Below are 26,534 nucleotides of genomic sequence, written 5' to 3'. Positions count from 1 at the left end.
TACCCTTATAAAATAAGTATGTTTTATATCAGTACAGATCCTGGATGTGGATATTCATATTCCAGCACAGAAGTGCCTATTTAGTGCAGCTTGTACCAAGTGTAAAGGCAATTAATCTAAAGAAATTCCCTCTTCTGAAGAGGGCAATGGAATCCACCTTGAGAGGAGCAGAGGAAAGTAAGTTCTTTTTCTCTCTTTTAAAAAAGGTGTCCCTACACAGCTAAGTTATTAGCATGTTATTACCAAATCATTTGGCAACCAATGACAGGTCTATGCATAACAAACCCATGAAAAAATCCATCCCCCACTGAACAACAGCAGGATTTATTAGAGGTGGAAACAAAACTGTTGGATCATTCAGCTTGTCACCAGCTTTGCATTTTTTTCCTTATAATATTTTCTACTCTAAGGTAGAAGGAAACCAGTATCAAGTGACTGAGTTAAGAGCTGAATGATATTAATTTCTCAAGTACATCTGACATGAGTTGAATAACTAAATCTCTTAGCGAACTCGGAAGCATTCCCTGTGGCATGTTTTTACACTACAAAACAACAATCATACTCAAGCAAACCCTGAAACACATTAAAATAAACTAAAATAAAAGCCTCTCCTAGAAGTTGGGGGTTAAACCTGAAAAATGCCCAAAGCAATTTAGAATCAGTACTGGACTGCATTAGACATTTGAGGAAAAACAAACAAAAACACAAACAACAAAATGAAACCAATGAAAACAACTACCTAAAAACTCTAAAAAAAACCCCAAACCAAAAAACAACAACCACCTACTTCAGCAAACAAATTCAAGTGATGCTGTCTTAGAGTTTTGCTGCCTTATTTTAAAACTAAACAGATTTGTAAGCACATGTAAGCATTCTAGCACCTTCCTCATCTCCCTTCTTTCTCTTGTCCTAGAAGACTAAGCAAACCTAACAGCAAAACCCAGGTTACTTTTACCGGCTGGATCTAAGTAATTGTAACCAAAATACAGCTAAAAGTTATATTAATTTCAGCAAACCTCTATTTCCATCTAAATATTTTCCTATCCAACACCAATAGTGAACAAAACATTTTTCTGTCTGAAAATTAAGGCAGCTATGCTACCTCTGAAGGACTCAAAACACACTGAAGCACTTCAGTCCTACTGTAGAATCGCTGTTCTTACTGTAAACTCTCAAGGGACCCCTTTCTAACCTCACAAGTTCACTCTACAGTAATTACACTTGTGGTGAACGACCAAAGGCTTCAAACATACGTACCAAATGCCTTAGCTCTGCGGCTAATTACAGCTCCACCGCAGACAGCTAACTGCTAGGGCTGCTGCTGTAACTGATCTCAAAGCCCTCACATGTTTGAGCGATGAACTTGGTGCCAACATCTCGACAGACAGGGGAAAGCCCACAATGCTAGGCATGTTGGCATGGCTTTGCAGAGCCTCACTCCCCGTCCCTGAGGCGCCTTCAAGGATTATTACTGCAGATAAGACATCACTGCCCCAAAGTCAAGTGAAATCTAGTCTGTGCGTTATGCACTTATTGCATAAACAAATACAGAACAAAACCTGAAACCTCAAGAACAGACACTTCTGGGGAGTCAGTTAAGCTTTTCCCCACACGTTAGGCAGCTCAGCATTTGGGTACTTTTGCATTTGGTGACTGACTAGCCCAACCGGGAGCAGTTGCCACGCATTTTCACCCTTCAGTTCACCCTCTCTTTTTCGAGTGTGCTCTAAAAGCATGCCCGCCAGGTCAAACTAGTTTTCACTGTCCTGCACTGCCTTGGACGTCCCAGCTCACTGCCCAGGCAGAGGAGCTGTTAAACCCAGCAGATCCCAAGTGAAGCTGTTTGAGGGGGAAAAAGAAAGGAACTTATGGATAAAGACGGCACACAACGATTGCTGAATAACATCGGCAAGGTGAGGTATTGACACAGGACCAACAATCCCTGACAGCTTTGGACAGAAACATCACAACACTGAGCATCGTTTAACACCGAAGGGTGTACTGCTGAAGCCATCGCATTCCCCAGCCCCTGTGGGACCTACTTCAGGGACAAATAACAGCTGCTCTCTGAGACGATCCGGGGCTGTTGCCTTTTCCCCTCCCTGCCTGACAGCTGTGAGGCAGCTGGCACGTACAGTCCGAGGTGGAAGCACCATTAAATACACTGTACAAACAGAAAAACCAAGTGTAAGCCACCCCCCGAGCACCTCTGCCGGACCTGGACACCACGGCCACCAGACCAACCTGCGGGAGAGACCTCACCGCGCAACTGCTGATCCTAGGCCTTGCCCACAACGCTGAAGGAGAACCGCCGGGAAGAGGGGCGGCCCTGAGGGCTCCCCAAAGCCTTCCTCAGCCAGATGAGCTTCAGTGCTGCACTACTTCACCTCCGAACGCCAGAGCGAGAACAGAGCAGCAACACCATGAGAGCCGCTCAGTAGCCGGCGGGCAGCACAGAGGAAGAGACAGACTGACAGAAACACACGAGGAATCGACACCGAGATGGGGGAGGGAGACCCCAACCCTTCAGAGGGCTGAGGGAGAGTCGGCTCAGGGGAGGGCACTGTCCACTTACCGCGGTCCGCCGGGATCCCTCGGCGCGTAGGATCCCCGCCCGACCGCCCCCACCGGGTGTTCAAGGAGCAGGCTGAGGGGGGCGGTGGAGGCCGCCAGCGCAACTCACCGGGGGAGCCGCCGGGGCTGTGTCTCCAGCCGGCCGCCTGAGGAAAGCAGGGCAGGAGAGAGAAACACCGCCGGGCTCGGCGCTCCGCCGCCGGTAGCTGCCGCGCCCCCTGGCGGGCCGCCGCGGGCAGGGCGGCCCCGAGAGGGGAGAGGGGCGTCTCGTAAAGGAGCGGGCTTTCCTTTAGGCGGTTTGGTGAGGCACGGTGACCGTGTGAGGCAGGCATTCTCTGCCGAGTCGTGCCCGTCTGCCGCGGGCCCCAGCAGCGGCATGACCGCTTTGGCGCCCTCGAAGGGTGCGGGCTAGGAGAGGAGCCCGCGGGACAGCAGGGGCAGCCGCGGCAGCGGACGTGGCCGCAGGGCTGACCCGGCACCCCTTGATCCGGAAAGAGGTGAAAAAGCTGCTTCACTGCGCGGATGCAGGTGTGTCCCGACCCCGCGGCGGCTCCCTAGGGCACAAACTCGGGATCTAGCCCAGGGGCCGGGGCCCCGCGGGGCAGGACCTGGCCCCTGGTTCAGAGCAGTCGCAGCACTACGGGATGGGACCCGAGGCCGCCCTCCCTCGGGGGAGGCAGCCCCTCACCTGCTTCAGGGGAAGGGACCGTGCCTCGCCTTGCCCTTGTGTCCCAGGGTCTGGCCTGGCATCTGGCTCACGCCCATGAAGGCCAGAGTGGTTGGGTCATTCACCAGGGCATCACTGCTAAACAGGCACAAGGCACGCACAAGGCACTCACCAGGCACTGGCTCCTGCTTCTTCCTTCTGGGCAGCAAATGGTCCAAAGTTTAGTAAAGCACACATATTGTCCCAGTTTTCAGCTGTTGTCCTCCACAACAGTATAGACTCCTTATTTATTCCAGAAATGAAAAAGCCCCTCATATAAAAAACAAATACTGACCTCACTTGTTTGTTCTGTTCTCCATTTCGTGAGCAGCCAAGCTGTGTTACTCCATGAGAAGAGAAAGCTTCAAGGACATGTGGACAAATACAGTGATTGCCTGACTTGGATTCAACAATACTATTTTGACATGAACATGTTGCCTGTGGGCATCCTACAATGCAAACACTCCAAAGCTGCCTTCCCCCAGGCTGATTAGGGAGTATCTCAAAGGTAGGACCTGATGTCTTCTGCTTTAGTAGATTCAGGCTCTATGAAAACAGTACTGATAATGCTGAGGAGCTGAATTCATTAGAGAGGTATTTCATTTGCATAAGCCTCTATCATTTATTATGTGGTTGGAAAGTCAACATTACTCAGTGAAACTCTCTCTTGTTTCAAGAAATCATTGTGACAATGAATGGCAGAGGGTGGCAGTCCTTACTGTGGATCTCGAATGAATCGATAGACAGTGCTGTAACAGACATTTTCAACACAGTTCCAAGTGGCCCCAGACCAGAGGCTGGCTTCACTTGTTTACTCTATCGTAAAGACATACCAAAACCTGCAGAACTAGACTTTCCTCTGTCTTTATTTAGCAAACAGTAACTGCAATAAATACTGTTTGGTTTCCTAAAATTGTTTTGGGCAAGTTAATATCCAACACTTGTTAATAAGGAATGATGTGGTATTGTTCACATCTTAGAAGTACATCAAGGATGCCAGTTCTCTATGCAGTTAAGGTAATGCAAAGCCACAGTAAACTACCACACAGCAACAGGCAGGCTTTCTCCATTGCCGAAAGGTAGTTCTCTTTATTATAACAATTAGAAAGAAACTTGGCTTCGGACTTGTTCTGAGAGGCCTGAACTATGCCCCTGCTCACCTGCCCTGGGAGGGAAGTGGTGTTTGAAGCTCAGGAGTTCACCCAGCTCCACCAATTCCAAAAGCTAAATGGCTGCATCTGACATTGCACAGGGTGGAGGACAGGAAATGGGAGCAATAGTAAAAGTTTCAAAGGGCAGTGGAAAAATTCAGAACTCCTTGAAAAGGAAATAGATATTTCATTCCTCACCTTTAGTTCTGCAATGTGATATGAGCATGTGACCACCACAGCAATTCTCCTACAGGTTTTTTTTTGGAGGAAAAGGCACATAAGGAAGGCCATCTCTCTTGTTTGCTCCTAGCTGCAAGGAAGGGGACAAACCAGAATGGTGTGGCCCAAGGGGCCACAACTGCTTTTCAAATCAGGATAAGCTCTCCTCAGACCCTGAAAAACCTTGATTTGAATTAAAGTTGGCTGGCCAGCCCAGCAAGGACTCCAAGAAAAGCGAGGGTAGATTGAATCTCATCCCTACTGCTACATTCATAGGGCTTGCAAGCAATAACACAGGCTCCCTGTAACACATTGCTCTTAGATGGTTTTTTATTTATTCACTCTTTAAACAAACTTCTTTCTAACATCTTTAGCAATCAGGGCAAGAATGTTTTTGTACACACAGCACAAGAATGGGAAGGAAAACTCAAAGCTGAGTATTGTCTCAAGCAAAGCAGGCAGCACAAAGAATGGCTGCAGTGTCTGCTAGCCATGCATTTACCAGTCTCCTTTAGGAAGTAATAAAGAAGAAAGCTCATACCTTGTGTTTCTAAAGGGGCAGTCCCAGGCTTAAATACCAGGAAAATACCACTTTCATTCATAAAAAGTTCATTCACCAATCACAGTGCCTGCAAACATTATTGAGGCAGTTCATCAGCTTGAATCTGGAGTCTTAAAGGCAGTCCACTGCACAGATACAACTTCATACACACAAAGGGTAATCACACAGGCAGGATGCAGTCACTCAAGGATAGGACTACCTTAATTAAGGTGAAAGGCATATTTATTCACCAGGTACATTCTAGTGTTGAATGTTTTAATTCTCTTTACAACACCCCAGACTAACTTAGAGTAAATAAGAAACAGGGTTTTTTTACTAATCCTCTGAAAAGCTAGCATTGTAGGTGGGTGTAACTGTAGAGAAGCACAGCTCTGTATGACTCTACTAACTTGCTTGTGATTAAACCTTTTACCTTCTTTTCCAGGGGAAGCTTCCAAAGCAGAGCACACCCTTCCTCTGCATTATCTGAGTGGATGTAGTTCATGTGTGAGAATTCTCAAAGTTTCAGCACTACATGGATTCTGCTTCCAGGGAGGTCAAGGAACTGCAGATAAGGAAGCCATGTTTAGCACTTCTAAAAATCCCACAGAATAAACACCTGATATATTGTATTACCAGCAGATTTGGTGTGGCCTCTGCATCTGAGGTATCCAGAACAGAGAAAGATTCTGCAAGTATTCAGTCTCAGCTCAGAACAGGCAAGCTGTGCTTATCCTTTCTAAGTTAATGAGTTTGTTAGGAGTGAAGTATTTAACAACATACATCAGCTCTATAGACATCAGACATATTTACATCCCTGTTGCAATTCCAGAGAGAACAGATGTCACAAGCTAAGTCTGAAGGAGGAAATTGGAGCCTCAGCTGCTCTTTACCAGGCCCCAGCAGCTGCTAGGGCAACACAGTCTACTGAAGCTAAATATGCCAAGTCTCCAAGTGAGGATATTGCTATGTATGCAATCTTTTCCCAGAATTTTCTGTTTATTCCTTGGGCTTAAATTTTCAGTATACAGGATACAAAGTCCTTCAAGCTGTAATCAAGTTCTGCCTCTATTGTCACTCTGTCCTGTTTGCAACCTCTTGAAATACAATTCCATGTCTGCCAATCTCTACTCTTAACAGCTTGCCATGCCATACCAGAGCCAGAGAACAATAACTGCACACAATGAAAGATCTACTTAGATCTGCATTTGAAGTAATCTCATAACTCTTGTTTTTCCCCCAACAAACATTTAGCTGTTCAGTTTTGCATCTGAAATAGCTGAGGTACTTGATAGCCCCTTTAAGGGAATCAAGGTAACCAAAATTCAAAAGTCTTCTCTGCAAGATGGACATTGAGGCTAGATTTCCAAATTAATACAGTACTTAACTTTTCAAAGCAGCTGAAATTATGCACTTGGCTAGCAAAGACTCCAGCAGAAGTTCAAAGGCCTCTCTGGTGGCTTGGGCACTGGTGTAAAGAACAGACACATATGTTCCTCAGGAAATCTGTTTGCTGTGAATGCTCATCCCATTTTAATCCCTTCTTTTCCCCCCTCTCCCAAGAAACTGAGAACACCAATCATCACTTCACCATTCACCATCACCTACATGCTATGGTTCACATGTCCCTGCTTCCAAGTCACATTTGCGTTCATGTTCCTCTCTACACACTTTCAAATCACATTATCAGACAAAATCACCAACTTTACTACCAGTTTGCTCTGGTGGCACCTGTAGTTATTTCCATCTGTTATGGGGAAAAAAGAAAAAAGAACAGAACCAGGGCAAGCTGTAAAGTAATAAACAATTTATTTTCTTCTTTACATCAATCTTTACGAAAATAACATCACTTGGGTTTTGTGATTCAGATTTCTTGTACCGCATATTGCTGGTTTCTAACATGGCACTTAAGGGAATATTCACTCACAGGACAACACAATGGCATGAACTTGATTAATTTCACATCTCTCAGCTAGGCATGACCAAACATACAACTCTATCAAATTTAAGTAATTAATTTCTGATGGCTTAAGGAAGAAGGAATGTCTTTTCCTTTCTGCTGAAATACCTTATCATGTTTAGAAAGACTGAGAGGAAGGGAAGACTCTCTAACAGCAGACACCTAGAGGGTAACAGAAAATCCTTTTTATCGAATACATCACTGGTAAAAAAATACCACACAATCTGATAACACTGGATGATAACACTGCCTGTACACATGTGCAGGTGAAGCTGAAATACTGTGCAGTTTTAACAGCTAGAGGTGTAGTGCACCACGTTTTTTGCCCGCTAAACACATGATAACGAAGTTTTAAGCAAATAACCAGAGGTTTCACTAGAATGATACAGATACATGTATGAAGATGCAGCAATACTCTGCAAAACGGAGCTCAGTCGTTTGGTTTACATCACATATATTGAGAACTATACATAACAAACTTCTGGAACCTAAGTGCATGACCTTGAAGGTAAAGAAAATAGCCTTAGCAGTCTTTCCTGGCATTAACAGTTCCACTTCCTACTACGTGGCTGGCAGGAATGTTAAATCCTCAAGCATTGTTTCAGAAGTTTACCCCTAAACACAAATGCTTGTTCTCTATACAGTTCAACTTTTGCAGGCTACTGAGTCCTCCTGTATTTTGGCTTGGTTTCACTAGGTTTAAATACTGCCTGTGTATCTGGCATGTCCCTAACTAGTAACTACTCTTCAAAGTTACCAAATCAAGCACTACCAGAAAACTAGTAGTCACTCACAGACATGAGTAACAGCTTTCTGCTCTATGCATCTCATTTTGGTTCTAATGGTCAAAGGCTAGATGCCTCTGCATTTTTTTTGACTTTTTAATTAAGACATCAGTAATGAGATGCTTCACAAAACAAAACAAGGAGCTCACTGGGAACTTGTGCACAACAGTATCAACTTGTTTCATATTTGCAAGCTAACAAAATATTCAGAGGAAGTTTCTAGAAATCTTGTCATCTAAGATTCATGTAGTAGAGTTACATAGTGGCATAAGAAACAGAGCTACTTGGTTTTACTGTACAGTTGGATAACAACTTATGTAATGAAACACAGTAAGAAAGACACACACAAATGTAACCATCAGCACAACCGTGAAAAAGAAACAGTCCAGTAACACTGCAGCTTGTGTTTGTTCAGATAGAGATCTTTCCAGAACACTTGCCCTTCACAACCTAAAGACTTGGATGAAATCAGTCTGAAAACACCTCCTGAAATCATAGGACTAGTGAAACCCCAGGAAGAACTGACTTGTAAGAAATAGGGTAAGGACGTACTTCCAAATTCTTCACCTTAACATTATAACTGCTGCCACTAGAAGGAAGATCTTCAGCTAAGAAGGATTTCACACTTGAAAAACAAGACTAAAAAAATCAAAAAACAAACATTACAGATTGATTTAGAGACCAGCTCTTTCAAAACCTAAGATAGCATAATTAGAAATTAGAAAACCTGGTCCCATTTTTATATTAAAAACCTCATTGTAAGTGGAAAAAAAAATCCAGTACATGCAATAACAAGAAAAACCTGCCTAATAAGCTCAAGTACACAACCAAGAGTAATAAGGAAACAAACACAAAAACCCCTAATCTACTACTTAGAACAGATAAGGCACAGAACATTTTAGAAGAGAAATAACATACACATCAAGATGGTCATACATTGACCCACACTGGCAAGAATTTGGTGGCTAAATAAAAGTTATATGTCAAAGTAGAAGCACATCTCTTACATCAAGAGTAGTCCTGAAAGTTACAAAGTTTACCACATCAAATACTTCCCTTCCAGATAAACTGACTGTAATATGCTTAAAGAAGACTACAAATACATTCCAAAGCCCCCCAAAAGTGCTGTGAAACAGAAGCAGAATTTCTTTCTGCACATGCTTAAGTTTTTAAAAACAATTATGTGAGTAGACCTGATGGAAGTCCTCCCTGTTGTCAGAAAACCAAAAGAAAACACTCAAAGTAGAAGCTCAATGCACTTGACTGTTCCTGACCATTGGGTTTGTATTTTGACAGTTAACCACTTCCCCAGAGCTGAGCTATTTGGTGCCTAGCACACGAACGCTAGTTTTGTGACATATCCAGACACAACATGTAAATCAAACACTTCTGAGGATGCAACAGCTTAAAAAAACAACACTGAGAAGTCTAGATCACAGCCAGCAAGAAGGAAACCTCCTCATCCTTAAACATTTAAGAAGAGTACTGCTAACCATCAAATGAGAAAGAATGGCCTCCAGTTGCACTTTCATAGTCAGGAACACTAGAGCTAAACACCCAAAGGATTTCTTACCACTGACTTGTAGGATGTGCATGCACCACTCACAGCACATAAAAAGAATATTGCATTTTTCTTCTGGAAAAGGATCCTGAATTTGTGTGCATGCTGTGACTTTTAGGCATCTTTGAATGATTGACATAAATATGTGCTCTAGGAATCCTACTGCTACCATAGTACAATAGTTATTATACATTCATGCAAGGAAAAAAATGTTATGTTTCTTCTCAGAGATTAAGACTTCATCTTATCTTAGACCCTAAATAGGAAGAAGCATTCAAAAAAACCAAACATACCTTCAACAGATGTACAACTAATTTCCTACTAATACCTAGTACTCATGTGGAAAGCTCCATTCTTCTCCTCTAATATCTGGATTTCAATTGTGGCTTTTTTGAGACACTGCAATCAAAGAAGTGAACAGAAATGTAACTGACTAAATGGAATATGATATAAACCCCTCTGCATTAGCAAGAATTTTTACCAACACAGATGCTCAGAAAACCATAAATGATGTTTCATATCAGCATTTCATCACACACTAAACATCCAGTGACAAAGAGGTACTCATTTTACCTGCAAGTACACAAATTCAAGTGTTCTGTCTGATGATCCACTTATGTCACTTCAGGAAAAGACAGGAGAACGTACAAGTTCTTCCTGTGCTGCAGTCCATGTACTAGTTTATGACCTCAAGAATGGTAAATCTATTCAAGGACAACATGGTGAAAAGCATTTTTTGAACCAACCAGAAACCAAAACCACAATCCTCCCACACTGAACCTGCACTAGGAAAAAAAAATAATTTCCATTAAAAAAGAGAAAACAAAACCAAAACCAAAACCAAATGGCAAGGAACGTAGCAAACAGAGGATACATTTACTACTCTTCACATACAGGCACTGCAGGAAAAGAACTGGCAATTTGGCTGACTGACTAAACTGAGACTGGTATTAAGTGCTCTACATACAATTCCATGAATGTAAATGTAAACAGAGTGTTTGGCCTCCATACAAAGCAGTATTTCTGAAAGTGCTGGGGTTTGGAAATCTGTCCTGCATCTTTCCAAAAGCATCTAGTTTACATTCTGTTTGACAGGATTTATAAAGTGTTTTGGAGGTTAACTCACTTTGGTCACAAGTCCAAAGAGAAGTTTTTGTTGAGTAGTTTCAACTATCCTCCTCATCATCACTAATAAGGTCTCTTTTTTCTACACAGGTCTCTCGTTCACGCAGGAAGTCCTCGCGAATGGCTTCTAGTTCAGTTAGTTCGAGACGCACTTTCTCCAGATGATAGGTCCTCCGGTTCCTGATCTGACGTAACGGAAAGGGGTTCAGGTCTCCAAAAGCAATAGCAGTCAGCTTCCTGCAGGATTACACAAAGTTAGAAGACAAGCAGTCCTATTTGGTGTTTTTTAAAGATCAGTTCTGGGCTCCATCCATAAAGTATTTAGTATATGGCTGATGATGCTGGTCTCCTTCACATACCTAACAGGTCTTGGGTGGCATTGCAAGAAAGTTCTGACGAGCATTCCAGTTTTAGTCATTTCAAATGACAAAGTCTTACCATATGCTCAATGGTTCACAAAACCATCAGCAAGCCTACAGCCTTGACAACACCAAATAGAATATGTAAGCTTGGCTAGTCAGAGCTTTGTTGGCTAGACTGAATACTCATATACCCAGTTACAGACTGGATAACTTCCTCCCAACCACTCACTGAAGCTTGTTCAATCCCAAGACACTCAGCAGAAGTTATCAAAGATAATGAAGTGGTGTAACATACCAGCTGAAGCCTGGAAGAATACAAATACAGGCAAACATAGGCACCGTCCCTGGAGGTGTTCAAGAAAAGACTGGATGAGGCACTTAGTGCCATAGTCTAGTTGACTGGCTAGGGGATAGGTTGGACTGGATGATCTTGGAGGTCTCTTCCAACCCGGTTGATTCTATGAAAGCTCTGTGATTCTGTTAGCTGAAGCACAGAGATCTCTGAGCTTGCCAGATCACATAACAAAGCACCACAAGAGGATTCACCACCACTCCAGAGTCATGCTGCATCACACTGTCATTTATCCACAGCAAAACTAGCCACTGCCCTGTCTAAGCAGTCCAAAGAGAGAGTTAACTTCATTGTTACTGTTGACCTGTACAAAAACACCCAACAAAACAAACAAACCAACCCCCTCTCCTCAACAAAAACCCACACATACAAACCTCTGAACAAACCTATCCCATCCAAAACACATGCCACTACTACTAACTCACTAAGGGGAAAAAGAGGAATGGAATTTAATTTATTCTACCTTACTTATAAGATGAACATAACTATTAAGAAAACTTATTTGGAGTATTTGTCTCAGACTGAACTCCCCCTGTGGTTTTGTGTGCTAGTTTGAGGCTAAAATATTCTAGTAAGAGAAATTAGATTATAGGCTGTGAAAAGGAAACAATGGTGATGTCTACTTCACTCATAGGCTCGCTGAGATGTGTAAAAATAAGAACACAGAAAATATAGTTGCAGTGGTTCTCAGTCATGGCTGGTGCCTGTACTTTTCTCCCTAACCTGCTTTCTGTGTAACTAATCCTTCTGCTTTCTAACCCCCTGTCTGATCCTCCAAATTCCCCTTACACATAAGGCAAACTCTGGGATAAGGTAGAGGGGTGGGAAGGAGGTGGAAGAGTGTTTGGAAGCCCCTCTTGGGGACTCTGGTTTCTGGGAAAGGTGTTGTGTTTCTGTATTACATTTCTTAACTTGTATATTACTGTACGTAGCTGTAAATAGTGTAAATATCTGCTTGCATATTGTGCTAAGCTGTAGATATAAAGAGTTGTTTATTATTTTCCAGCCAGCTGAGTCTAGTCTGCATGATTTCATAGGAGTGGGGAGCAGGGGAACACCCAAACCATCACACTGTGTATTTAAGTTAACAAGAACTATTTCCTGCTATTTATAAACAGAAGACATCCCAACAGCCTCTCTACCTGCACACAGCATGACATGGAACACAACTTCCACCTGTAGAAAAGTGACACTCTCTAACCTACAGTATAATTATGCATGTCTGTAGAGACTTTTCTCCACCAGGGAACTCAAACTTAGAAATTCTGTGCAAAATAACTTTCTGACTCATTCAGGACGTCTGTCTACGAAATCCACAAGAATAATCTTCCTTAATTTTTCCTCTACAACGAGATGACTTTTTGTTCACATCAGTAAACAGATTATTCTACATGCTTTTGTACTGTTTGACCTCTGATGCTATAAAACTTCCACAAAAATGGCAGAATAAGAAGCCAGGTGGTTTCAATCAAGCACTGTATCAGTTCCAGCAGGCAAACTCATGTTTCGCTAGGTGGCACTACACCATCACTTTCAACTTCCACGCCTAAAACAGGGTTAGGAAAACAGATTTACAGACCAGCAGAGTATATTTGTATTGTATATGTATTTAAGCACTTAAGTCTGTTCTCGACTGAACTCACTGCCTGTCAAAAGTATCCTATTAGGTCATTTAAGTAGCACCAAAATGAGATCTCTTTCATCAATATCAGAAATTTATTTCAGCAGTACAGTATTGCCAAGACATCATTTCTGTTATATAATTGGCAAAGGAAGGGAAAAAACATAACTGAAGCTCCAATTAAATGCGAAAGTTTTGTTCAAATTAGCTAAGAGCAAAAAACTTTAATTTCTTTTTCTCCCCCTTCCATCCCCCCTTTTCAGTCTTTAGCTTCTGGTGACACTGCTGTGGTACCACTGCTACTACACATCACACAATTCATTATAAGCTATAAAAAGGTCTATTTATGATTATAAAATATCCAGGAGTTTGTTTCATTAAATAAAGGTGTGCACCATCTCCCAAACATCAAGTACATGCTTGTCTGCCACCCCAGATTTGGAATCAGAGTCAGCATTTATTTTGGTCACAAGCAGCTGAGAACAACTGCCCAGCATTTTTCAGATCTAAGTGGGGAGGGTCAAAATACAAAGCATCATGCAATTCCTCTTCAAGAGTTTTTGGAGAGGTTTCAGCAAAGGGAGCAACATCTACTACCAGAGTGTTACCATTTAATATGTTGCAGAACATTCCCTCTGCATTAGTCTCAGCAATTCTTTTTAAAAGCAGTCAGATTATTCAGCTTTAACTTCTCTCCAGTCAAAATATAAATACAAAAAGTAACAATAATAAACAGCCCTTGCAGTAGGACACCTAAATTTGTACCAAATTTAGTACAGTAAAAAGAAGCATCTCATATGCCAATTGTAATAAACTCAGAATCAATGAGTTTCAGTATCCATCCAAAACATTTTCAGACTTTAAATCAATCCCAGCATGACTTTGCAAGATTATTCTGCTGCTCCACAGTCTTGAAATTAGGAAGCTAAAAACATGAAGCCTTAATTTACAAATTGTAATTTCTGTAAAAGGACTAAAGAGCAGCAGACTATCTAATGTGCACTTATTCTGCCTCAGAGCATATCTTAAAATCAGCTGAAGTTATATGGCATTAGCTCACGTACTAATGATGCAAAAGAGACTGAAATCTAGTGGGTCACAGCTCACATTTTTAATACTTGAGCCAGGATAAGGTTTTATTTATGGTAAAACACTTCACAACATAATCTATACCTGCAGTGCAGAGGTAAGTTAGGTCTTGCTACCATGTTACAACTGCTAAACACAACCAACATGGCCTAGTAATCTCTATCAGATCTAAAAATTCAAAATTATGCATTCCTCACTTGTGGATTTGCCTCTGCTAGATAAAACTACTAATGAGGAAGCTCTGTAGCTGGTTTCACCTCTTGTTGCCTTATATCTAAATTAAGATCTAGATTAAAATGAAACTACATAAATGTGACAGACTTAGTTCACACTCTATTACAAGGCTCTCAATTACACACAAGTTGAATGTACCCACCTGGCATCAAGTATGGTGCGTGTGAAGTACCGAAGGTACTTGAAAATGGACATTGAATCCTGCAGTTTTAGGATATCCTCTTCCTTGTATTTAAAAAGTGCCAGGGCAAATCGGAATATTACCTGATAAAAATGCATATAAAGCTTAGTTCTTCACAGAAACAGAATGCACTGCTTCTTACTACCATGGCTTATTAACTCAGAAGTGTTACTCTTTCTACAGGCTGCATCTGGACTATCTAATCACATTCCCGTCTACTTCCCCTCTCCCTGACACTCCCTGCCCTACTTCCAACAGCTGCAAAAGACTTCTGTTGTGGCCTGCAACGAAGACAAGGCGTTCTGCATTTCTACCTGGAACACAATATTGGCTGCCTTCACAAGTACCATACTTAGAACTGATCTGAATGAACACACAAGCAAAATACTGCAACATGTGAGAATACTGAGATAATACCAACAAGAAATAAGGAAAACACATTTCGTCCACTTAAAACTCTCCCATTCTCCCCAGTTGCCTACATCTGCTTCAGTGTTATTGTTGTGTTTGAACCCACTGATTTTTTTTACTGCATGGATTTTATTTCACTGCAGTTCAACAAGTATAAAACACGTGAAAATGTCACCCCCACCCTTTAATTTATGAGAGTAGCCAGACAGTCATTGCTTGCATTTGGTACTTCAAACATGTGCAGAAATAGAACAATCAGTTGCTGCAGAGGCAAGTTAAATATTAACACTTGGTTGCAATTAATTCTTATGTCTTTTCAATACTTGTAATTTCTGCCATCTACACTTCAGCTTTCTTCTCTTGATATAAATACTTAGAACTGATTAACAACTGCATGTAGATATGAATGCCACTCCCTATATCTTCATTCCTCAAAGGTAAAAAACAGGTGGGTGCTGAAAGGAAAATGCTTAGCATTTAGAATTCCTCCATGTAACTCAAGCTTATGAGTTGTAGAACACGGGTAACATGGAAAATGATTTGACTGGTTTATGCATATTTCCTCTCTTTGGAAAAAAAACCAACAACTTAGCTTGTTCAGCTCACCTTTGGTCCCTCATACAAGAAAGAGTCCCAGATTTTAAAAAGGATGTCGCTAACCACACTGTCCACAAATACAACAAGGAACCAGTTGAAAGTTATAAGAGTGTAGTCAACTTTGTACTGCTCAAAATGAGCATGCAGTCGTGGAAGCTTCTCACTCATTAAATCCTTGAACACTCGCTGATCAACCTGAAGAGAGAACAAATATGACACTATTGCTCCTAATTTTACCACACACATGTCAAAGCAAGGCTATTAACCATTTGGAAGTGGAAGCTCTTCAAGAGCTAACCAGGAAATCTTTTGCTTAAGTCACCTCCAGCCTCATAGGGCTCCTCACTAGCAGATAATGTGCTCCTACTACAGGTCACCAGAGCTGCACTGGTGCAGGAGCACCAGAACAGCCAACGAGCTGGGGAAAGACTTGAAGGAAGGAGGCAACATGTACCAGAGCCTCACCTGAAAGCACAGGAGTGCTACACAGCGTTCACAGTACTGCAAAGCAAAATGCATTTCCACCTCTTCTCCCTCCATTTTAAGGAAATAAATGATAAATCAGCTCAGTATCGCAAAGCTAAATAAGCAGGAGTTAAGGACCAGAGCTCCAAGCGAGTCACTGAACTGCTATTTCAGTGTTGGAGACCTTGTCCAAACAAGGGCCCTGGTGCCTGAAACTCACCTCTGTCAACACGTTCCCTAGAAAGGCCTATCAGCCAGTTTTAAGGGCAATTTTTTCAAGGAAGGTTGCAGTTTACACAAACGGCCTTTGTTTTGACAGACCACATACCTGAGATCCTAACAGTGTCTTAGTATAATAATCACGAGGCATGAAAACTTCCACTATTGTTACTAGACACCAAAATGCATCTTCCTGTTCCAAGTACAGAAGTGCAATGGCTACCAATCTGAAAAAGAGTTTATTTGGGCAAAAATATTATTATAGCATCACAAAATGGATTTAGCACAACTAGAATAAAGCTTTTGTTTCTGTTCAGAGGCAAATTAACAGGAGAGCACTAAACAACAGAACTGTTAATTAAAATGAGACAGTGAGTTGTCTTCTCAGGCATGCCAAATTTTTTTATTCAGTGTAGTAAAACATAGAGGCAAAAGCAAAGTGTTTTCCTAGAAGCCATTTTTTTCAGGAACTAAGGTAAAATAATTGAGAGCTTCCAAGTCCTAAATATACTACTCTGACTCCCAGACTTTTGTCTTTCCTTGCTGAAGAGAAGAAACAGCAGATGTTTCTTGCATTTCACACATATTTAGGTTCAGAAAAAAACCTTCTAACAACTTAATCTTACTGACTATGAAGTAACACTCCCATCTTTATCTACCATTGTTTTTAAGAAAAGGACCTTGATTTTTTTTCCAAAGATTAAGCTACTTCGGAGAACTTTGTGAAGTGGAAAAAAAAAAGGCAGCAGCAGTATTCCTGTTTTTTTCTGTTTCCAGTGAGTGTTAGGAAAGAGAAGTAAAACAGGTAACTGCATGTTACTCACAGCTATTTGAATATGAAAAGCTATGGCCACTGTATTTCTCCCAGTAAACCTGGTTTACTTCTATATGCAACAGGAGATGTAACAACACAAACTGCTTCCAATGTTACTGAATAAGGTGACCACATAGCTGTAGATGACTAAAGCATGGAATAAATACCCAATATGCTTTTAACTTCTGCAAATGCAGAACTATTTACAGTAAAATCAAATGTCCCTGAAGAAAAATACTGTTGCATTGGAAGTTCAAATTTAGCAAAAGCATTTCTAACACTCAGTCACCAGAGATACTGCTCCAAGCCTGCAACAGTTCTGCTCTTCACACATTTTCAATAGTAACACTACAAATGTATGCTTTATCTACAGATGTAACTGATGGCAATGAATACTCAGAAAAGGTCTTATTATGTTATTTATTCACTACCTCTACTACTGCTATCCCCTCACTATCTACTAAGTTATTCACTGCCTCTATTTTACTACTAGAATCATAAAGACACATTAGTTCAAAAGTCTCTTACTCTGTTCTAGTACATACATTACAATACTATAGATATCAACTTGTGCACTGCTGTGGGTTTGAGAAGTTTGCTAGACTAGTGCACCTGCTTCAAATGCCACTACACATCTCACAGTACCAAAACTACTTTGGCCAATGACCCCAAATTCTTCTTGGCACTGTAACATGAAAATCATCCTTGAATGGATTACTGAAGACATTGAGAGATATGTTTAAATCTGTGCCCTTAACAATACAAAAAAGCTAACATATTTTTGCACACAAAACCAAAGATACCCTACAACTAACATGAGGGCAACATACAACAACATTTCAGTAGCCCATTTCTTCTGCAAGTTCATTACAGTTCCAGTCATTTTGACAAGCTGATTTTAACAAGTTTAGTGATCCAAGCCTTCTGGTTTCACTTATACATATGTTTGCTGTTGTTTTTTCATGTTGTATTTATCTGGTTATTAAAACATTATGAATATACAACCTACAAGGCCAACAGCTGCCCAAAAGCATGTTGCTATATATGTGATTTGAAAGGCTCATTAAGCATTTCACTGAATAGCTGTACCTCCAGGTTTGCAAAATCTCACCTGTTGAGCCCTTGGCAATACCCTATATCGGGATTTCTCCAGGAAAATGCCAGCAGCACATTTCGCAGCTTCTGGATCCCTTCGGATGTTGGGGAGGAATAATGTTTGTTGTTAGGCAAAGTTCTCAAGAGATCCAGCTCAATTTGTTTAGATGCAGGATTCTGTTTCTCCAGAGCATTTTGAAGCAAGGTTTGGAAGTACCCAGGCACAGTGCTGTCCTTGAATTTCTTGACATGGAGATTGACACACCATTTCCACATCTTGGAACGATGTTCATGTGGAATTCCAGATCGAATAAGATTCTTTAGTTCTACACAGCGAATCATCTCTCTATTCATTGTGCTTGCAAGATAGTTTTCCCATTTTACTCCTGCAGAAATCTCTCGGTTTTCACTAAGAGAAAGTGACTTCAGGTCCAAAGCTCGTGATTTTGCTACTAGTTTCTCCTCCTCATCATCCTCTGGGACAGTCTGAAAACCATATATATCATATTCACTGCAACAGAGGGGAAAGAAATAAGAAAAAGGCTTTTAAAAATGAGTTCAGCAGCTCTTGAACTTTCAAGTTCCCACCCTAAAATTATTTCAAGTATCCCTCAGGCCACTCTCCATAGTTTTTAAGTTTTAACCATTGTTAAATATTGTTCTGAAGTGCATCTCTCATTTAGCAATTTTTTTTTATAATTCTGTGTATGAAAGACTTGATGCTCATATCGCAATGTGTTTTGTAACACAGATTGAACAACTTAGGAATATAGTCAAGTTCAAATGGAAACCCATGCATTCAGTACAGCTCTTCTTCAGCAGCTATCTGGCAACATTAGAGCGTAAATTTTATATTCTATCTCCAGTCAAACAACCTATGTATCAGAATGATACTGCTGTCCACAAAGGGAAATACATCAAAAGCCCCAAAACTTGCAAATATACCCCATGGCCTGTTTTCCAGTGTTGGAATTTGGCCCACTGACCTACTCTAGTAGGCCTAAATTACCTGACCAGGTGTGGTTTGAAAAAGGCTTGTTCAGGTTGTTCACTTGTTTCTGCTTTTAAGGCATCTTCCAGTAACTGCGTGATGACCTCACGAGCAGGACTCTGTTCCTCAGAACAAACAGGAGTTTTCATTTCTTGAAGTAAGATCAAATATTTACTTTCTATCTGACACAGTTTGGCTTCCAAGCTGGTATGCTGCAGAAAACAAGACATCAAGTCTTCAGAAACTTACTTTGTACCAAGGTTCTTTTAAAATCTGTTTTCATACCAGTTTACATGGCTTAGAAACTTGTAAGACAAGAACTTAGTTGTACTTTCTGGTTTTTGTAGCACCAGAAAACAAAAAGCAACCCTTATGTGTGGAAAACAAAAACTACATATCTATTTTATTACACTACTGTAAAATCCTGTATAAGAAGTACCTGGGAAAGAAAGCTCAGATACTTGTAGCTTTTTACAGAAAGACTTGAGGTAGAGTAGTAGATCAGAAACTTTCTACACCATGCATTTTCACATGTGGAAAATTCAAGCAAGCTTTATCATATCAAGCACAACTCAACCACTTTGTGCTCTTAAATTAATAGCTTTAGTCTACGCATGTTCGAACAAAACCAACTTAAATGGCGTTCTAAAAATAGGAGTTAGGCAACACCATGCAGAAAGTGTAAACACACACTTCTATGCCAAAAATAAAGTACCCACACCTGGCTGCTGTGGGCATTGTTTTCAAAACATAAAGCAAACCCTATCAAAGCACAGCTACAGCTATCTGGCCTCAGCTACAGCCTGTGCAGATTTCCTAGCCCCAGGCAATGGAAATCATCAGCTACCTCTACACCCAAACGCATCTACACAGAAACACTTTTCCCAAGTCGCATTCACCACACTGTAATCATCCTTCACGCTAAGGAAAAAGCTCAACTTAGTGACATAACAAATCCTCATACATTCATTTTTTTCCCTTCACTACACTTAACTATTACATTTCTGTTCCACGTTTCTATTCCGTGTGTAGATTTGTAAGTGAATTTCTGGAAACTGCTTCAAACATTGCCAAAACAAGAAGATGCTGTGTTACTCTGACCTTTGCCTGCCATTCTCTCTCTCTTGCTTCTGCATTTCTTCGTAGAGCAGCAAGTTCCAAAATCTCCTTATTTAAAAATTTGTTCTGGGTCTTATAACCTTGGAGATTGTCCTGTTGATAAGAAATACAAACTGGATTTTTAATAAAAATATCTTCCAAAAGGGAAATGTCTACCAGAAAAAGTATACCTCAGAATACAGAACAAGCAGCTACTAATAGAACTTAGCCAAAAAAAACCCCAAAATGACAAACCCAAAGATGATCAAACCAAGTGTTATTTTTAATCTTCACATAAGTCAAATGCAAATGCCAAAGGTGACCACAAAGGTGGACAGAGCAGCGCTGTGCTTCACTTGCATCCCTTCCAATGCCACTTTCCCAGCAAAAGGCAGCTCCAGCTCTGCCAGGCTGCAGCAGTGGGGAGGAGAACAGAAAGGTGCATGCTGAACACAGCAGGGAGGCCATGGTGCTGTGCAGCAGCCAAAAGCAAAGCACAAAACAAGCAATCCAATAAGTAGGAGCAAACGGCCCTTGAGGTTCAGTTACCCTCACCAGTCCTCATTTGAAGTACAGTTTGATGTCTGCCTCCACACGAAAACATACATCCTTAGCAATAAGCTTCCTTGCATAGTCCGCTCAGATCCAAGCCACAAATATCAACTCTGAAACCTGATATTGTGGGATGAGGATATGTTGGTAGCCTCCCAACAACTGCAACACTCCACAACACCTACAAGCTTTCTGCCAAGACCACTGATGGCTAGTTTCACTTATATTTTCTAAAGCTTCCCAGTCTGAGATACAGGAATGAAAACTATGGAAGCTTATACATATATATATATATATATATATGTTACATAACTGACTTGTATTCCAAATCCCTTGGAATGTTAATTTGGAATACAACATTTATCCAAAAGACAACAAAGCATGTTTAGAGCAAAGTGGGTTCAGTAAGAACTTCTGACACATTCACTGGGGTATGTCAGAGAAAAGGAAAAGCATTGATAATATTTGGAGCAGCACTAGTAAAATGGTTTCTTGTGCTTCACCTATTTTCTCCTTGGAGTTAGCTTTTGCCATTCCACATGCTCTTTTTTCCTCACTTTTGACAGTTAAAAAAAAGTTAAAAACCAAAATAACTAAGTTTTCCAGTTGCTTTCCTGCATGCTTTTATTTTCCTTTTGCCACTACTACTTTTGGTTCATTATTTCTCACACCACTCCTCCTCCACAGCAACTGAATTGCTGGAAGTATGAGGCACCGCACTATGTATGCACACACCAGCTCAAAGTATCAAAGTCCTGTTTAAATTGTTACGTAACAGCTCACAGTGTAGATTCCAACCAGAGAAAGCCTCAGCTGATGAGGATCTTGGAGAAGTGCTGTAGTGACCTCCTCAAACAGTACAGCAGACAAGAAAGTAAGTTTCTATAGGGAGTAGAGATTCCCCTATCCATCAGACAAGGGCACTGCTCTTACTTTTAGCCTGTCCAGCTCCTGTAGTTCCTTATTAGTACAGGTGGCCATGGAAGAATTTACTGCTCCACTTTGAGAGGATGTAACGTCCTCACATTCACTGAGTTGACGAGAGAGTTTCATGATCACTTCATCTTTAGCTTGAATAGTTTCCATCAACATACCCAGACGGTCATTGAGTTCTCCAACTTTACATTTCAGGTTCTTAACTTCCTGCTGCAGACTATCTTTTTCCAGATTTAACTTTTCAAGTTGGTTGTTGAGACCCAATATCTGGTCATCTTTTTGGTGCAACAGCTCTAGTTTGTCTTTGGGAATCCCCTCACAAAGACGACTTGCAAAGTATTTATCATATTGGGAAGATCGGACTGTTTGCTGAAGGAGCCGCACAAGTTCCTGAGGAATAAAAAACACAGTAACTAAAAAAACAACAGCAAGAAGACCATAGTGAAGCTTTAAGTTCCTAAGGGTTATAATTTAGAAACCTACCATGAAGCAATAGAAATCTTTGCAATGGGCTCTGCATGTGAATTATCAGGTTACGAAAGACTTCATGGTGGCTTTTGAATGAAAAAAGTAAAGACAGGACATGATTTCTAGCAGTCTAACGCCTTACAGTGATGACAGGCCTACGTAGATGGCTTAAGTATCTTTCACTAAGCTAAGGATCATGCCTAGAGAGGCTGTAACAGCTTTGAGAACAGCAGTTGACAGTTCTGGCCCACCAACTATCTGTAAATTAGAAGATTTACTTCTTCTAAGAAGCTCTGTTGTAAGAACATTCACCATTTGAACTATTCTATGCATTGAAGATAAAAAGGAGGTAACTCTGCAAATGATATCAAACTGGGAGCAGGTGTCGATCCGTTAGAGGGCAGGAGGGCTCTGCAGAGGGACCTGGAGAGGCTGTGTAGATGGGCACAGCCCGAAGTCATGAGTATGAACAAATCCAAGTGCCAGGTTCTGCATTTTGCCCACAACAACCCCATGCAGCACTACAGGCAGGGGGCAGAGTGGCTGGAAAGCAGCATAGCAGAGAAGGATCTGGGGGTACTGGTCGACAGCCAACTGAACGTGAGCCAGCAGTGTGTCCAGGTGGCTAAGAAGGCAAACAACATCCTGACCTGTATCAGGAACAGTGTGACCAGCAGGACCAGGGAAGTCATTCTGTCCCTGTACTCAGTGCTGGTTAGGCCACACCTTGAGTACTGTGTCTGGCTGTGGGCCCCTCAATTTAAGAAAGATGTTGAGGTGCTTGAGCACATCCAGAGAAGGACAATGAGGCTGGTGAGAGGGATGGAGCACAAGCCCTGTGAAGAGTAGCTGAGGGAGCTGGGGTTGGTCAGCCTGGAGAAGAGAAGGCTCAGGGGAGAACTTATTGCTCTATACAACTACCTGAAAGGAGGTTGTAGCCAGGTGGGGGTTGGTCTCTTCTCCCAGGCACCCAGCGACAGAACAAAAGGACACAGTCTCAGACTGCACTAAGGCAGGTTTAGGCCAGACATTAGGAAGAAATTCTTCGCAGAGACTGCCTATTGGAATGGGCTGCCCAGGGAGGTGGTGGAGTCACCATCGCTGAAGGTGTTTAAAAGGAGTCTGGATGAGCCATTTAGTGCCATGGTTTAGTTAATTAAAAGGGTTAGGTGATAGGTTGGACTCGATCTCAGAGGTCTTTCCAATCTGGTTGATGCTGTGATTCTGTGACTCCAGTCCAAAAAAAAGAAACAAAAACCCAACCATCACAGATCAGAGAAAGGAAAGGTAACTAACTGATCTCTCCATTAACAGGCAGAAAACATAAAAGAAGGGGAAAATAAAAAACAAACAAAACCAAATCAAAACCAACCAAACAAAAAAACACAGAAAACTATATACACACACATAAAAACAAAACCAAAACAACCACCAAGGGACTTGAAAAGTTCCTCAGTAATTACAGGTACTAATGGTGAGAGAAGCTGTGATTATCAACCAGGATCCTAGCAGCAGACACTGAGGAAGTCAGCTTCAGAAATTAAGATATATTAATCAAGTCAATGAACACTGTCCAAATGGATGTTTTGCTAATCTTCAATAGCTGTGAAGTTTTATACTTCTTAGGATCATAGAACGGTTTAGGCTGAAAGGGACCTCAAAGACCATCTAGTTTCAACTTCCAGTCACAGGCAGGGACACCTCCCACTAGATTTGTTTCAAGTCTTTTTGTAAACAAGGGTCATTAAGCACCATTGTTCTCTGGCAAACAGCCAGCTCAACAGAGTTAGGAAGACATAAAGGATGAACTCACAACCACCTGCCAGATCCCTTTGCTTTTCTGCACTTGGCCTGAAGACTTAATTACCTTTTGGCTCAGAAGATCTTTCTTCAGCTTTTCCAACTCTTCTTGTTGGCTTTGATACTTCAGTTGCAGTTCAGAGACTAGTTTGTTGCCATTACCAGCACACCATTCAGTTGGAGAAGAGTCACTGCTGTTCCGGCTTTTGCTCGATCCAATCATATCTTTCAAAGGACGCCTTGATTTGTGCGGAATGCGGCCAAATTCAAACAGAAAAGCTGAACTAGTCAGTCCTGCATAAAACAATTTCTTCTAGGTCAGTTCACTTAGTAAAAAGGCATTTAAAAGCATTCAGATATCCTTGTAAAAATATGCTCATTAAAATTAGCCTTTAAGCAGCATTTAAACAGCCCAACACAACAGTCTTAAATATGCCTCATTTTCCTTCTACCTTTACTTCCTTCTGCCAGGTGCTTCCTCTTTTCTTCCAGTGCCATCGAGTCCTCCAAGTCTTTTGGGGTTGGATCCAGCAACTCCCACTCTTCAGTGGTATAAAAGATGCTCTTGCGATTGTCGTTATTTCCTTTTCTTAGCGAGGACATGGAATTTCTGAGAAGAAGACAGCAGTTTCCCATCACAAAGATTTCCCCACTTCACAGTCTTTTTACTAAAGGGGCTTTCAAGGCAACCACTGCAGCTGAAACAGTGCAAACTAAAAAGAAGCTAAATGACAGACAAACTTAACACCAAATAAAAGCTCAAAAAACCCCCATATCCTACTGAACAGCACCTGCTATCAACAGCATTAGGCTTCAAAACCAGAATTATTATTTCACTTCAACAGTATGTTAATATCTAGGAAGCCTCTACTGTTTTGTGTGTTGTCCTGTTCTAGCACTGGGAAAAACACAAACCAAAACAAGATTAAGATTGAAAAGCAGCATCTCTATTGACCAGCTAGTCTAGCTTTGAATTTTAGGGTAGCTGTGCCAAGCATTAAACAGAATGGCATGCAGTCAAAAGGTATGTATGTTACAGCTGGGTATTCTGGATTTATGTCAAACAGGACCATCCAAGAGACCTGTGGCTGTGGATGAATTTCTTGCCATCAGAGGACACGAATTGATAAACAAAAGCAACTCCTGCCGTGAAGTGTCCTTGGGCCTGTCTCCAGCTCAGGAAACCAAGCAGTAAACAATAAGCACCCCACATGCAGCTGCAGGGGGCAGGGTTAGCCAGCCGGAGGGGATGGACCCTCGACTGTTATTGTAAGCCACCCTATCTGTACCACCACACACAATCCAATCTGTACTTTACACATGCACCAATCTTAACCAACTAAGTTAGTTGTGCACGCCTCTTCCACGTAAGCATATAACTCACTGTAACATGGCAATAAAGCGGAGAATGACCATCTAATCATACTGATGACCCAAGAGTCATTCATCCCAGGTGCAATGCCGGCATGTGGCAGCTGAATTGCTGATGACAGCCTCCGCAAAGCCTGCCTGAACATCATCTTTTATAGCTTGAAAGATCACAAGGAACAAGAAATTAAATGACTTCTAGTCTGCTCCCAAAACTACCATTAGGCCTAGGAATAATGAAAATTGATGACCGATTTTGTGAAGCTTTTGCACAGGATTGTTAAGGGCACTGAATCAACACTGCTTCATTGTTTTCTGTTAGATTAAAAGCAGCCAGTAGAACTTAAAATACAATGTTGATTTTCCCAAGCACTGTATGACAAGTACAATTGGGCCAACTGCAAGATCTGATCAGATGATTTAATCATTCTGTATTTTTAAATGTTTGGGGTTACTATAATTCAGTAAGTTTCCAAACATATATCCTGCATAAATAAGAGATACAAGCAGCTGACAGCATAAAGATGAAATAATTCAGACCTAAATCTCTGTATGAGTCAATTGGTACTTGAAAATAGATTTTACAAGGTAGAAAAGCACATCTCAACTTCAGTTACTGTAAGTCAACTTAACTCAAAGACATAGTCCTCTCTTTTTCCCCTATTACTTTATCACTGTCCCGTAGAATGAAAATGCACTTATTACAGCAATACCTTCTGACAATACATCATAAATCTGTTTAGGGAGAAAGGTTAAATCTGTGGAAGAGGTATTCAGTAAGTTCTTAGCAACACATACTCCCAGCAAGGTAGATAGAACTCTCTGAAGTTTTAGAAACACTTTGTTCCACCCTCTAAGGTTGGGGTTACAACTAGTCACAATCCAGTCAGACACTGGACAGTGCAAACATATTTCCAAGGTGTTCAGATGCCACTCTTGCCCCAAATTGCACAGAATTAGCTGGAGAACAGAGGAAAACACTTAACTATGACAAAACTGTTGCACATGTTTACTATAACAGAGTTTCTAACACTTAAGTGGGGTTTTATTTGCCACCAGCTTTTACTGTTTTGAAAATATTAATGATCTTGTGCTGTTTCCACAGAACTCCAATACAACTAACTAGACCTTCCTGTGATACACAAAGGATGCTGCTTATCCCAATAAAAGAAGGTCACCTATCATTCAAGAAGAGACAAATGGGTTTGCATGTGTCAGAATACAAGACTTACGTGACCACTTCTGTCTGCAGTTCTATT

The 26,534-nt window shown here is 41.3% G+C and overlaps 2 protein-coding genes and 1 long non-coding RNA gene across 6 annotated transcripts in view; 1 reads left to right on the top strand and 2 right to left on the bottom strand.

Moving 5' to 3' along the window:
• The window catches only part of DAPK2 (death associated protein kinase 2), a 49,177-nt gene extending 46,400 nt beyond the window's left edge, over positions 1 to 2,777 (bottom strand). For all 3 annotated transcript variants that reach the window (XM_064157377.1, XM_064157376.1, XM_064157375.1), the window contains exon 1: positions 2,576 to 2,777. The gene's annotated coding sequence lies outside the window, so the exon portion shown is untranslated. The remainder of the gene's footprint in view (positions 1 to 2,575) is intronic.
• LOC135182863 (uncharacterized) lies at positions 2,283 to 5,832 on the top strand. Its single transcript, XR_010305324.1, has 3 exons — positions 2,283 to 3,102; positions 3,612 to 3,788; positions 5,637 to 5,832. It is a non-coding gene; the product is annotated as an uncharacterized LOC135182863 (long non-coding RNA).
• A 4,566-nt stretch (positions 5,833 to 10,398) lies between these two features.
• Positions 10,399 to 26,534, bottom strand: part of TBC1D2B (TBC1 domain family member 2B) — a 34,137-nt gene continuing 18,001 nt past the window's right edge. For both annotated transcript variants that reach the window (XM_064157364.1, XM_064157365.1), the window contains 10 exons: positions 24,360 to 24,517; positions 23,975 to 24,201; positions 21,637 to 22,029; positions 20,155 to 20,265; positions 19,072 to 19,265; positions 18,079 to 18,573; positions 16,263 to 16,380; positions 15,479 to 15,664; positions 14,423 to 14,544; positions 10,399 to 10,859 (listed from right to left, as the gene is read on the bottom strand). In XM_064157364.1, coding sequence (XP_064013434.1) covers positions 10,664 to 10,859; positions 14,423 to 14,544; positions 15,479 to 15,664; positions 16,263 to 16,380; positions 18,079 to 18,573; positions 19,072 to 19,265; positions 20,155 to 20,265; positions 21,637 to 22,029; positions 23,975 to 24,201; positions 24,360 to 24,517 — 2,200 coding nt within the window. In that variant the 3' untranslated portion in view covers positions 10,399 to 10,663. The remainder of the gene's footprint in view (positions 10,860 to 14,422; positions 14,545 to 15,478; positions 15,665 to 16,262; positions 16,381 to 18,078; positions 18,574 to 19,071; positions 19,266 to 20,154; positions 20,266 to 21,636; positions 22,030 to 23,974; positions 24,202 to 24,359; positions 24,518 to 26,534) is intronic.

The sequence above is a fragment of the Pogoniulus pusillus genome, chromosome 17 (assembly GCF_015220805.1).
Source record: "Pogoniulus pusillus isolate bPogPus1 chromosome 17, bPogPus1.pri, whole genome shotgun sequence".
NCBI classification, from domain to species: domain Eukaryota; kingdom Metazoa; phylum Chordata; class Aves; order Piciformes; family Lybiidae; genus Pogoniulus; species Pogoniulus pusillus.
The sequence above is the reverse complement of the archived record's forward strand: the minus strand, read 5'-3'. Positions and strand labels throughout refer to the sequence as shown.